This window comes from Neopelma chrysocephalum, unplaced genomic scaffold, assembly GCF_003984885.1.
Source record: "Neopelma chrysocephalum unplaced genomic scaffold, ASM398488v2 Primary Assembly neopelma1_24, whole genome shotgun sequence".
Classification (NCBI taxonomy): domain Eukaryota; kingdom Metazoa; phylum Chordata; class Aves; order Passeriformes; family Pipridae; genus Neopelma; species Neopelma chrysocephalum.
In genome coordinates, this window is record NW_020897693.1 from 2,293,977 (window position 1) to 2,308,342 (window position 14,366).

The following is a 14,366-nucleotide window of genomic DNA, read 5'->3' on the forward strand; positions in this document are numbered from 1 at the left end:
ATTAATGATTTCTGGACTAACTTCAGCATTCAGTCTTGAAACTTTACATCATCTGTTATGACCAACACAGATTCAGACACAGGTTTCAAAAAAATGTTCGATTGTGGATTTGCAGTATACGTAGAAGCCCTGAGACTTGCGTCTTTAAAACACTGAAGATGTAAGAAATCTGAAACAGCTTCTTTATGGAACCAGGAAACCCTATGGCGGCTAGAGAACACGCTTCCTTTGCAGTATAAAAAGAAAAAAAATCCACATGGACAGATTTAAAATCCTCAAATTATAGCACTGCCATGGCTAAACAACAGTTTAGGTAGATGAGTGATGTTAAAAATGGCTTTATAAGATCAAAATTTTAATTTTCTTAATCAGAAACTTCAAGGAAGTTAAACAGCTTTCTCTGAAACCGAACACTTTACCTCATCTTCAACATCAATGAAGACGCTCATGTCCAGCTCCTCAGGAAAAGTCATGCGATCATTGAGTTTGATCCTGTGCATCGTGGTGTAATCGAAGTCAAACCTCTTCAGCTGTAATGTCAGCAGATATGGAAAGTGCAAGAACCGCAGACCCTGAACAAAGCAAAGACAAGGTTATGCTCCCACTATCAGGATTGGTATTTACCAAAACTAATTTTTGCAAATGTTTTGGACGTTCTTTACCTTCCTTGCATCACATTTCTTCTTACATCGTTCACAGAAGTACTGATTTGGGCCATCAAGGATCTCAGGCTGAATGAAAGCATGCAGTGCTTCTTCCTAACAACAAAAAGATGTTACCCAATTTTTAGAGAATGTTTACTATGTAGGTATAACTAAGAATGATAAATTGACAGTGAGATTACAAACATGTACCAATACTTCAATTAAATCTACCAACAATATTTGATTGACATAAACTTTGATCCAGATACAAGAGTCAGGAAAACATGACAAGAAATTAACCTTTCTACCCAGCCCAAGGTAAACAGTCAAACCACAATTGCTGTTAACTATATCTCATTCGGTATTTGATGAATCCCAATTGTCTGTTTTAATAAACTTACAAAATAAAATTACTCCTGTTATCTTGCACATCACATTTAGTCATGTCTATAGAGTCAAATGCTGTGAAAACAAGCTTATTTTTTAACCCTGCTTTGTCTAGTTCTCCCAGAATTCTCAGATGGTTCTTCTGTATTTCTAAAGAAGTTTTTCCCAAGAAATACCATCCAATATTTACAAGGGGAAGAAGGAGGTTGGAGGAAAAAATGTTCCTCAGTTCCTCAAATGCCCTCCATGAAGACAGCATTAGTCCCATTCTACAAAGGGTCTTCAGAAACTACATTTGAAGACACTATTTTTAAGTGAAAGGTGAGGAAGGGACTGAGGGAGAGTATTTCAGTTTTGCTCTCAAAGAAGTGAGAATCAGATATGGACATCTCCTGTAATGGCAGAACTAGTTTCCTAGTGCAAACCTAGGAAGCAACTACCAATAACTGGAATTTTCTCTTCTGACAGCTGGCTAGTTTGGGGCAGTTCAAAAACCCCAATAATTCCGTCACTAATGCTTACACCCAGGAGCTTAATGGTTTCTACTTCACTCCTCTCTACAGCAAACCAAATACAACCAAACCGATCTGATTTGTCTTCCCCACAAATTATTTGCTGCAATGACACTGCACGTAAGTTGAATATACTTGAGAACAAATTTTCAAGCAAAATTCACTAAGAATATTGAGATGGGTTCAGTGAAGAATCTTACCCAGAGATTTTAAAAGTTAAAACCTATAATGCAGTCAGCTTGCAAGCCAACAGGCCCTGGGTTTCTGAACTCCAAGGTGAGACCAAAAGTTCTCTGTTCACCTATGGAGGTCAAAACAAATTCATCTTGCACATTTAGACATTTATTTTAAGGCAAATATGACAACAGAAACAATGCTTTTAAAATCATCATCGCCTTGTGAAGGACTGTAGCTATTCCCTGAAGCCTGAATAAGTAAAAAGAGGCTTAACTGGGCAGAGTAAACTCACTAATCACAACGTGGCTGGTGCAGAACTTAAAAATGCTGTCTAAGTTGTGTTGCTTAGCAAGTCCCACTTTGGGAGGAAATCAAGGATATGCCAAGTTCTTCCCTTTTCTCTTCTTCCTTTCCAAGAACTCAGGCAAGCAGAAAGAAGAACAACAAAGCAAATAATTTACAAAAGCTCTGTTGCTGTTCTAGGAGATAGGACTTTTAAAAAGGACTGTATTTCAGGTGACAACTATTCACAAATGCAAAATGTGCCAAACTCAATAGAACAACTGTAATGAAGGTAGTCATGTCAATTTACCATTTTTGGATACAGCCAGAAAGGCCTTTGAACAGCCCTGAAATCACAGTTCTTGGGTAAAGAGACTCTCTAGACACATGAAAACCTTTTAAGAGTCTGAACTGAAATGTTGTCTATGTCTTTACTTCCTAAATGCTACAGAGGCTGAGTTGCTTTTTACTCAAGAGCTTACACTTGGTAATATCATGCACTGAAATATGAGGAATCTCATCCTAAATTCTAAGAAAAAAAGACCTAGCAAGTTATAACCCTGCTCAAAAAGGGGAAGAAATGGATTACTGCATTTTGACTATTATTCAGAACTATTTAAATGAAAGCAAAAAAAGTTAATAGCCAACACAGAAAACATGAATCAGAAAACATTACATAATGAAATAATAATAATAATAATAATCAGATAGTGACAGAACTATCTCTTATGAATCAAATGTCAGTTAAGGCAATATAAATGTATTTTGAGTGTAAGAAAAATGTTGCCATTCATGCATCAACATGAATATAAATGGAAATATACAAAGGATGGAACATAAATGATTGTGTAATGCTTATGTAGACTCATGTGATGTGCAATTTAACAAGGAAATATACTCTAAATTTTTACACAAGGCAAAAAGTGATGATGCTTCAGCCCCCTAAAAATGCAATGCAGTACTAATACATTACTCTTGTGGTTTCACTGCTTACCACACATAGTGAGCTTTGCTTTGAAAAGCCTGATTAAAACTCCTGGGAACTCCATTACTTCTGAGCTATATAAATAGCCACGTATTTTTCAATCCTTGTGTACGCAGCATTGTTGTTCCCCAGATTTACTCATCTGTCTCCTGGACAATCTTTACACCAAAGTTAGTTCTGCTGATTAGGATGTCTCTTAATACAATTCCTATTCTAGTGCAGTTCACTACTTTCTACCCTGACAGTTTACTCAGCAAAACCAGTGACAAAGCTTCTACACTGCACAGCCTATCACACCACACATCCTGCCGTGCGGCTCTGCTTCAAGAGTCAACGCTACCTTTGAAGTTACCTTCAAAGTGGGGACTATTATGCAGCCTTGGAGTTACTGAGCACTTCCAACACTGCCTACATACACTTCAAAATATCCCATAAATGATCAAGCAATAGATTAGTGTGACAAAAGCTATTTAAACTTCTTTAGAGTTCAAAGAATTAAAAGAACAATACAGGCTGAAGGAAACTTCTGGAGAACACTTGATTTTAACCCCCTGCTCAGATCAGGTCCAACTTCAAGCACATTGCTCAGCCAAGTTCTGATTATATCCAGTTTTAAATATTCTGAGATTTCTATCACTTAGCATATTAAAATGCCAAAAAAACCAGTTCAAACTAATTATTGTCTGGCTAGAGAGGCACTTCAGACAACCTCCTCTTGACAAAAACACATTATGATCTAGGTGAGCAGTTCAACAGGCATCATACTGCACTTGTAACTGTGTAAATTTGTAGAACCTGTGAAGATTAGCAGCAAAATCTCTATGAAAAAATTACACAACAAATAGCATTTAGGCAAAACTGCTCTTGAAAAAAAGCTAGAAACTGCCATCTCAGATTTTCAGAGCTCACCAGTTCACCATGTTCAAAGACCTCACTGTTACCAATTTAGCTTAAAAAAAAAAGTAAATATCACATCATCCTTATTCCACCTTCAACAGTTTGGCAAGGACACCATAAAGTAAGTTCACATAGAAGTCCAAGTTAATTTCTGCCCAAAAGAGGACTACTTGTTTGCAGACTTACACCCTCAAAAGAAAAACAAGCCAACAAAAGATCTTGCAAACTAACAACACTGAAAAAAAACCAACTGTACTTACTACATCTGCAGAATACTTGTATTATTACTAGTCTTCTGGTATTACAAAGCAACTTTCACTGTTTTCTAGTAACAATGTCAACATCACTGCCAGTTCCCTGTTACATCTACTTTTCTCTCAGCTGTTCATCTTGCAAAATTTTTAAGATTTTTTTCTACTGCAAAACATTTCAACTTATGTCTAATGCTGCTGAAGTCAGGCATCTATACAAAAGATACTTATACCTGCAAAAATGAGTATGTGAACTGCTGCTCCTGTTTACCTCCCTGAAATAAACTATATATTTTTATGTCTGTATTTCTACTGACCCCAAGAAAAGACTGATCTTTTTTTGATGTCGTGCCCTTGAACAATTCAGATAGCATAAGTACTTTTTCAGAAAACATCTTGAGTTACACACTGACAGTGTGCCAGATCTTTGTGTCCCAGAGCTGCCCTAATGAGTTTGCAGCTATGCAGTCTTACTACATGAACTTGAGGGATGGAGTGGGGAATCAGAAAAAAAAAATTCCAAATGCAAACCTTAAGACCACACTGAAGAATTTCAGAATTAGTTCACATTAGAAAATAAAGCAAGCATAACATTACCCTTCCCAGTTCTTCAATGTTCCCATGTATTGAGAAGTTTTACATATATATTTATAAATAAATCAACATTTCAAGTATCTACATTTTTTTGGTAGTACACAATGTCGAACAGTGGGATAATACTCTTTGTAAGCCATTCTACAGATTCACCTTACTTACTTAAGGCTCATCCATCTCTTATTAAAAAGTAATGGAAAATCACTTACCTCTAACTAGAGTTCTTTGAAGGTAGTATCCTCCTTAGATCCCCTATCTTGGGTTGTGTCGCCTGCTGCAAGTTCCCTCAGGAGCTGACTAGCAAGGTCTAAAAAGTTTTACATTCCCTTCTATAAGCCCTATTAGCGCATGTGTGAAGTTTTGGATCTCTCATTCATGCCCTTTTACCTACACCTACTAAATCACCATCATCTATGGATCAATGGAGGATACTACCTTCAGAGAATTCCATTTAGAAACAGGCGATTTTTCCCTTCTCCAAAAGCAAGTATCCTCCATATCTCCCCACTGCTGAAGACTACAGAACTAAAAATTACAGCTGCTATAGATAATACAAATGCAGGGAGGAGAATCAATTGATTATAATCAGAGTATGAATTAAAAAAGCTCAAAAATTGAAGCAGCAATACAAGTTGCAACCATATAAGTTTGTGTAACAAAAATCTTGAAATTATTTTCCTCAGTGTAGTAAACCCAGTAAATGCTGATTTACAGGAGAAATATCAAATACTGTTAAAAGTAATCTGATATTTAAGATCTTATTTTTTCAAGTTTTCTGTGTCTTTATGAATAGACAAAGTCTTTTTTTTTTTTTAGCGTTCCACTACAGAATTCACTAAAGAGAAAAATTTTCAATTTGAGAGACATGTACAATGAATTGTTAAATGTGGAATCCAACTACACAAACTGAATAGTATTTTAACAGATCATAAAAACCTCACTATTGAATAAAAATTACAAAAAAAAAAAATTGGTTTAGGGAATATTGCAATATCAATCTGTATCAAGACAGCTTCAATTAGCCAGACAGTACTAAAAAATTTTCATGTCATCTTTAAAAGAATTCAAAGGACTTTACTAACTTGAATTCTTTTTGAGATCAGTGTCCCTCACCTTTACTACTTCTCAAGATTGGTGTTTAAAGTTTTAAAGTATGAAGTACTTTGAACCTACACTGCAGTTTGAACTAATCCTAACAATTCTTAACAGAATTGCTGTTAAGAATTATGGGCTATCAGTGCTTTAAAAATATTGCTATCATACTAAATACATAAGGAAAAATACTAAATATATAATGAATAAGCCAATTACACAACAAGTGTTTGTTTAAAACAACCTTTTGATTCATTCTTCTTTCTCACAACTCCATCCATAGTACAGGCATCCTAAGCCACAACCGTGGAATTTCACAATTTGAAATTACTTTTTTTTTTTTTCCAGAGGGGTGCAAAAATTAGAACAAAAGAACTTCCACAGATTTACTAAGCAATGTATATGCTTGCCAGCATCAGTAAAGCTGGAGCAAGAGTGACCACGAACACTGATGTATGATAGGATTTTTTTATCATCATCACATCGCTTGTTAAAAGCATATGGTATTTAAGAAGTGAACTTTAAACGGCACAGCAACAAAATGGCAAATAAACTAAAAAATTTAAGTCAGTATTCTGCTCTTTCACTAAGCTTTGCCACAACGCTAAGAAAATTTAGCAGATGTGCCAATAAAAAGAACAACCCAAATAAAACTTTTGTGATCTCATAAAAATGTATCTCGAGTAAATGCCAAAGATTTTATCAGGAAGAAAATAATTGATTACTGCAGCCCTAAGGCAATAAAGTTGCATTTCCCCTCCCCTTATACATGCACCAGTAGGACTCATTGAAGGGCAAAATAAAAAAAAAAAAAAAAAAAAAAAAAAACCAAAACAAAAAATAAACCAAAAAGCCAAAATAAAAAATAAAAATCTTCTAGAACTTGCTAGCTGGTTCACTGCACAAAGACGAACACCCCAAGATGGAGTATCTAGGATGATACTTACCACGGAACCAATTATACCACTGTCGCATTATGTATTCTATGTGTGTATGGATGCACTATTAGGCAGCAGAATAGTACACACCACGCTAGCAAACGCCTGGCTGGAGCCGTACGGCCGGATGACCAACGGGATATCCAGGTAAGTGTCGATTCTCCAGCCTTCATAGCCACATTCTAGACACCTGACATAGTCCTTCAGTTTGCCTTGGTACAGTTGATTTATAAGATCAGCCTGAAACAAGAGGTTTAAGAAGAATGAACCCTTAACGTATTTATTTTCTTTAGTTTTACACGAAAATTCTTTTTTATTCATTACTTTTTATTCATGTCTAAATTGTACAGCTACACATCCAAAACACCATTCCCCAGCAGCACATCGACTCTCTGATTTCCTGTTTTCTCCCGCCCAAAAGACATATCAAATGAGCTTCTCAAAACACATTACATAAGTTTCACAGTGTCCTTTATGGTCACGTCTTACAAGTGACTACAAACCCACCAAAATGAAGTAACTTTTAAAACAAGCCTGTCTTCCAGACATTAACAGTCTGATCCTGCAACCCTTCCCTGTGCCTTCAGAGACAAGTGCAGGAAGAGAGAGGAGTATTTCCTAATCTACAAATTTCAAAACTAGCCTGTAAAAAGTTGTCCCCTTATCAGAATGTATCATGTGCCACAAATATATTTCTAACTTCCTCCTATATTAGAAGAGAGAGCTTGAGCTTCTCGAGCCCACAACAAAGCCTAATAAATACTGACAGCAAGAAAGCCATCACATGAGTTACACAATCACTTTCTGTGCTTCAAATAAAGACTAAGCATCCAGAGTTCAGAATATTCCACTTTTAACTGGGAGAGGAAAGCACATGCAACACACTCTTGGAAGTCATACATTATAGTAGCTTAACTATTGCATCAAACAGGAAAACTGGCAATTATCACAGATTTTTCAATAACCTGGTATTTAGAATTCAGTAAACATTTTTTACAACCATCCTTAAAAAAACCATAAAACCTGACAACAATACTACACCTCTCAATGAAGGAAGTTTTTACATGCTTACCTGCTCCGTTTGCTTCCATTTCTGCTCCAAAGCATCAAACATGACTCTACAAAGCTCCTGTACATCATGTTGCTGCCATGCTGTTAGAAATTGAAATTATTCCTCATTAAAACAGGAGATGTTATTAGTCCCAACACTAACTGTAGCCTGAGAATGCTTTCTAAAAAGCTACCCATTTGTCTAAGCCTGTACCTACTATTTACTGTTATTCACTACTGGGCCAGTGTTCAATTCCACAAGCTGCTGCCTCTCAAGTCAGAAAAACAAGCAGCCAGCTTGCTCACAGTGTTTATGCATAAACAAGAACCGTGTATATAAGCAAGAATACGTAAAAAATTATAGAAATGCTAATGTACACTTATAAAATAAACTGTTTCAGACTTATGTCCCTCTTTGTGCTGATTCTCCAAAACTCAAGTTCCAACTCCTTATCATCATGTGATAAAGGAAAAAATCAACGGGTTATGGGGCAAAATTACATCACACAATGTCCTGGTTAGAACGGCTGGGACCAATTCATCCCTGGATGGGTGTAACCCAAAACTGTGTATTCTATAGCCTCCATGCCATTTCCCAAAAACTGCTGTCAGTAGAGGCCTGCAAGGTGGGAAGATGTTCCTGTACCCTTTTATGGAATTCCCCGCTCTGATATCCTTATATGGAATTCCCTGCTCTGATACCCTTATATGGAAGAGGGACTGAGCATCCGCATGCCCTTTTATGGAATTCCCTACTCTGAGGGAGGGACTGAGCACTCCCGCCTGAACTGGAGAGTATATAACTGGGAGTTTCAGAGCCTTGGGACTCTCTCTCTCTCTCGTGGGACCCAGAGGAAGACAGCAGACCACCGCTGCTCCCAACCAGGCTGAGACCACCACCCTCGACTGGACTGCAATCACCACTTCTGACCAGACTGCAGCAGCTTTCCCACCAGCAGGTTTATCCCCTCTCCCTTTGCTTTGGACTCGGGGGGTGGGCCAAGGTACACCACTTTTGTTCATACCCCAGGGTGCTGGGTTTGTACATTTGGGTTTTGTGGATTAAAACCAATTGTCTGTCTGTATAATTGTACTTATTGCATTATTTTAATAAATTGTTATTCTGACTTATAAATCTCTCTTTTGAATTGAGTTCATTTTGCCTTGCTGGTTAACTTTTAAACCAGCACACACAAGTGTCAAGAAGACAAATACAGTGTTTGATTTGAAGTAAGACAATAACATGGGTAATTTCAGAAGTGCAACATGTGCATTTGACATTTGTGATTCAAAACAGAAGCAAGTTTCTCATAAAGAGCTACTTCTTTAGAAACAATTAACAACTGTAATGACAGAGTAATTAAAAAATGTAATGCTTTCAGACTTCAACAGCCTAAAACTCACAGATGACATTTCTTTAAAAATCAGATGCCCAACAACAAAGCATCCATTTAGGCTACTTGGTATCCATTGTAAAAAGTGCATTTTATTTTACATTATTCTGGTATTTTCCCCCATAAACAGCAGTTAAGGCCCTCCAGCAGGCAGCAGCTGAAGCAAATCACACAAGCTGCACATCACCTTCACTACTATCCCATCCAAAACTCCGTGTAACATCTGTTGTTTCAATCGCCCTTTTTTTGCTGGTCTGCAGTAAAACAAACAGTCTTTGAAGCTGGTAGGGGATACTCCTCTCAGGGTCCTCTTCAGATTCTTCAAATTCCCATCTATTCACAACACAAGATATTTGACAATTAAAAACGCCCTGAAAACATTACTCAAAAAGGCATTTAAAGCAGCATTTATTACATTTCAAGAGGTCTGCCACGTTACAGAGGTTAACTGCACCTCTGTTTCTTGGGAAAAGCCAAATGCAATTGCTTTCCACTTCTGCACTAAATGGCAATGCTATTTTTTAAATTCACAGATCTCACATAAACAAATGGAAATTTTGAAGCCATTCACTGCACAGACATGAACTGCACTTAGTATCGAATTTAACTTCAAGTCTGCTGTTTTCAAGATTCTTTAAAAAGCCAGTCCATGACACAACCAATAACATAACTTATATTTTACTAAAAATCTGAAACTTTTAAGCATATATAATTTACAAGTCTATCCAGCTTGACTTCAATTATGCTTTTCAGTACCCAAAAAATGATATTTTGACAAGACAAGTCCCAAAGTGTCTCCTACCAATATACACCAGCACAAATTTAAGAACAGTTTTTGACTCTATATACTCACTTATACAATGCATTTCTAAATTCAGGAGTCATGAAAAGCGTTTGTAGAAGGCTGTTCAAGTAGCAAGTCATTGCTTGATTTACTAGCCCCACATAACCTAAAAATACAAGAATAACGAGATGGAAATAATGTAAAAAGATGGAAAATCACTTTAAGAGTTAAAACATTTGACAAGAAAACAATTTTATGACAATGTTTAAGAACTGCATTCATCTGTTGTTATTTATTGTTACTAACACTATAAAAACTGAGGGAATGTTACATTTGCTCATTTCTGAGAGTAACAGAGAGTAATAGTTTACATAACAGAAATAATTCCCTGAATTACATGAAGCTATTTTAGTGATCACAATAATAACCAATATTTAATGCTGAATACTGCACTAATACCTACTGGATGTAGGTAATTACAAATATTTTAATAGTAGATTTAAATATTTTACAGAATAAACTAGAATTTGCTAAGAAACAACTGTGTACTAGCTTACTTATCACCTGATGTCAACTAAAAGTATCCCAGTAATAACATAAATATAATTTGTATCTGCACTGGTTTGTACTATTGTTTCAGAATTAGAAATAAATAAAAAAAATAAATCTCTAAAGTGCCCACACAACACTACTGTTCTACAACCTTCCCCCTTAATACTTAAATAAAAAACCTAATTAAACTACTAAACCAGTTTCATTTTTATTAGCTGAAAATGAAATTATTTACTTGCATTAATCTTTAATGTAATTTTAAGATTTTCTCCAAAATATGCAATAATAGCAACAATTGATAAGCAAGGATCATATATCGAAGGACAGTGTAATAAAGAAATTAAATATGCCTATTTTTACTGTGAGGTTCTTATTAACTACTAAAAAAAAAAGAATAGTCTCAGTACCATACTAGTAATGAAAAGGCAGCTACTCCACAACACAGGCATTTTCTGTGAAGAGACTGAGTCAGAACACATGTATTTTATTTATCACTCTATATAAATCATCTTTTCAGTTATATTAAATCAAAAAATGTATGTGGAAGATAAACTTCCTTATTTGTCAAAAAAAAAATCCTAAGCAGGCATGAATTGGTGTAATATGAAAGTCATCTTTGTGCCTGCTCACTAAAATTCCTATGAGGAGTTTGTCTCATTACAGCTGTAACTTTCCGTTTCCTGCTGCACAGTCAAGGCTTCCCGGGATCTGCCCTGGCACTGCCCTTCCAAAGGGAATCCCTGCTTCCTGGGGGGGATGGATGATGAACCTCCTGGGGAGGTGTAGGCAGAGAAGCTGCAACCAGTGGCTACAGTAGGAAGACTTCAGTCAATATGCCAAGTGCAGAGATCTGGCAAGAGCCCCTCAAGTGCTCACTAAGCTGTGAGTGAACACATAGCTGGAGTTGAACTTTTTGCTAAAACAACCCTGACTACTCAACTAGGGATGCAGGAGCACAGGAATACTTCAAACTAGGCTCCCTGACAGAGTTTGAATTGCACTATCCCAAGTAAAAAAAGGATGGGATACAGTTCTTCTGTTTCTAAAGTGATACGAGAATATCACAGAAAACATGATAGAAAACATTACAGTGATGTGGATTTTTTTAAAGAAACTGCATTTATTAAAAAAAAAAATAATCTTGAAGTGCTGCTATTTGAAAATGTGCTAAAATAATTACAAATTAGCATTGCCTTTACAAGAGAGAACAGTTATACCTGTCTCTGATTTGCTCAGGACTGAAGAATAAGAATAGCTTTGACTGACATAGTCATTGGTACATCCAACAGAGCCTTCTCTTGGAAGAGGGCCTATAAATCTCTCTTGTGCACTCTCATCTGTTGTACCTGACTCCTCCTGAAAACAAACACAACCATTTGATGCACAAGTTAGACAATTAATTTTTACTGAAGCACCTACAAGTTCGATTTCTTAGCCATGAGAGAGAAATAAATTTTGCTAAGCACATCACACAAATTTTTCAAAATTGCAGATACACAGTGTAACTTTAGTTCTGCCCTCCAAATTCTCAATCCCTTGAGAATAGTTCCTTGTGTTGAATAGAGTATAATCAAATACAGTATTAAAATGTATACAACAAGCAAGTTTGCAATTTAGGATCTCTTATGTCTCAAGTTTTCTGCACTGAAATACAGAATAAGTTTTCCAGATGTAAAAAGCTCAATCCAATATTCTTTCAGAATCATCCTTAAACTCTGACCTTGGGGACAAGTATTTACATGTGGGGTTCTTTTTCCCTTTTTCAGATAATAAAGTCCATAACAAAGGCTAAGGAGGCCAGCATTGCACTGATATAAGAGCTGAGTAATAAATCTTGATCTACCAATAGTCTATCTAATCCTTGATTTAAATAAATTGCAGCCATGTGTATCACATATTTGAGAAATAAGAAACTTCAAAAATTTTGTTATGGCAAACAGTTGCTTCTAGCAACACTGACAACTCTTCTTTTTATATATATAAATATAAATTATATTTATTTATTTTTCCATAAAGGTAAATGTGGAAGTAGATAACTGCTGTTGATACAGGACTGCTATTTTTGAGAATTCTGTCAGAGTGGTCTAATATAGGATCAGGTAAAGGATTAAATATGTATTGTTAAGATTCATCTCTGAACATGTCAATGATTATTTAATTATACAGCCTCAGAAAACTACTTACAGCAAAGCATTACATAAATATTTAACAAGCATGAATAAAGAGTGACAGCAAATCATTACTACTGGAATTGGCCCTACTCAGGGGAAACCCACAAGTGTAAAACAGCAGTCTAAAAGTCTGTTGGGAAGGTTCCCAAAGAAGCTTATTAAGAAACATACAGCCCAATTTTATTTCATTTTCTGATCTCACAAGAGCAATACAAAGAACATACACCTCTCTCCCCCCAACACTGTAGCTTCTGTAGCTGAGTGAAGGTTTTACTTACCGGCATTGTCTGAGGCTGCTCACCGTCTTTGTCTGTCAAATGCAGAAAGTTCTTCTTCCCCGGCTCAAAACCAGCATCAAGAATAGTTTTGTCACTGTTCTGATCTATTGGAGTCTGCTAAAAAAGAGCAAAACAAAAAACCGCTTTTCTTTAACTGATCTGTATGCAACTAACAGATCCCGTTCAAGTCCATTGCTTGATGCTTTACTGTACTGACACAGTAAGATTACATGAAAATAAATAATCATTCACTGAACAAAATACACTCATCATTATTACTGAAATAACTTGGGAACAGTTTAAGAAACAGTACAGTTTAATGCTTAGAAGTTGGTTAATCTATGCAGGAGTCAAGACATTGTCTACAAGTTTCTTGCAAACATCACAATATCCAGTGTCCTCTATAGCTTGCAGATGCTATTTTCTTTAAAAGAAAATTCCTTTCAGCAGGAATAAACATGACCTGAAATAAACTAACATCTATTTCTTAACAAATCTTACAAAGTTTTCTAGGTGCATCTACAGAAATCCTATTAACTAAAACCAGCACTGATTTACAGCATATGAGTTATATTAATCACATTTTTTGTATATAATACGTTAAAATAGGTATAAAAAATGTGGGGAGTCACTATACCACATGCTGTTATCGAGAAGATGACATTTCTCAAACAAGACCACGGGAAACAGAGATTAATTATCATGGGTATTATTATTATTAAAAGCACATACTGATAATGAAAACTAACATTACATCTGAAGGATCATATTAGTTTTTGTTTAATGATTAAGCACATGCATCATCAAAGAGCACACTTTGAGACTAAAATTCAGCCAAACCAAAACAGTGGTGTCAGTCTGCTCTGGTGCACCTACCACAAAATTTTACAGGAACTGAATGAGCCCTATGCAATACTGACAGAAGTTTTCTACACTGTGAAGATTTAAGTGTTTGCTCCCAAGAGGAAATAAAAAGCCCTTTTGCTGTACCATGTCAGTGACATTGTCTCCATTGCCCCACATCAAATCAAAGGATCCATTCACGTAGCCCACTTTGGAAGCCACGTCTTCAAACAGCCTTTTCACTGGTGTGGAAGCTGGAAGGTTCAAGGTAACACGCTCATTCACTGTCTTAGAGTTCGTGGTATCCTGTATTATACACAGCACCCTGGGCTCCTCAGCAGCACTTTCTGCCTGAAATGACAGCAGGTAATTCATGAGTAAAGTTCAGAACGTTTTGGAGTTTAACCGAAAAATCAAAACAAGGCTACACCAATAAAATGTTGTATATACTTTTACAACCTAAGGATCCTAAAACAGGACTTCATTTTTGAAAGTAGGCTTAAGAAAATGAAAGAATCTTTTGAAAAACACACAA

General features: G+C 36.1%; 1 protein-coding gene across 5 annotated transcripts in view; it reads right to left on the reverse strand.

The window, feature by feature from the left end:
- Positions 1-14,366, reverse strand: part of USP47 (ubiquitin specific peptidase 47) — a 53,524-nt gene that overhangs the window by 19,713 nt on the left and 19,445 nt on the right. For 3 of the 5 annotated variants that reach the window (XM_027699764.1, XM_027699749.1, XM_027699783.1), the window contains 9 exons: positions 13,979-14,182; positions 12,989-13,105; positions 11,757-11,895; positions 10,057-10,153; positions 9,391-9,536; positions 7,832-7,911; positions 6,850-6,999; positions 663-758; positions 420-572 (listed from right to left, as the gene is read on the reverse strand). In XM_027699764.1, the coding sequence (XP_027555565.1) occupies positions 420-572; positions 663-758; positions 6,850-6,999; positions 7,832-7,911; positions 9,391-9,536; positions 10,057-10,153; positions 11,757-11,895; positions 12,989-13,105; positions 13,979-14,182 (1,182 nt within the window). The remainder of the gene's footprint in view (positions 1-419; positions 573-662; positions 759-6,849; positions 7,000-7,831; positions 7,912-9,390; positions 9,537-10,056; positions 10,154-11,756; positions 11,896-12,988; positions 13,106-13,978; positions 14,183-14,366) is intronic. The other 2 variants (XM_027699757.1, XM_027699773.1) reach the window with 1 other exon arrangement.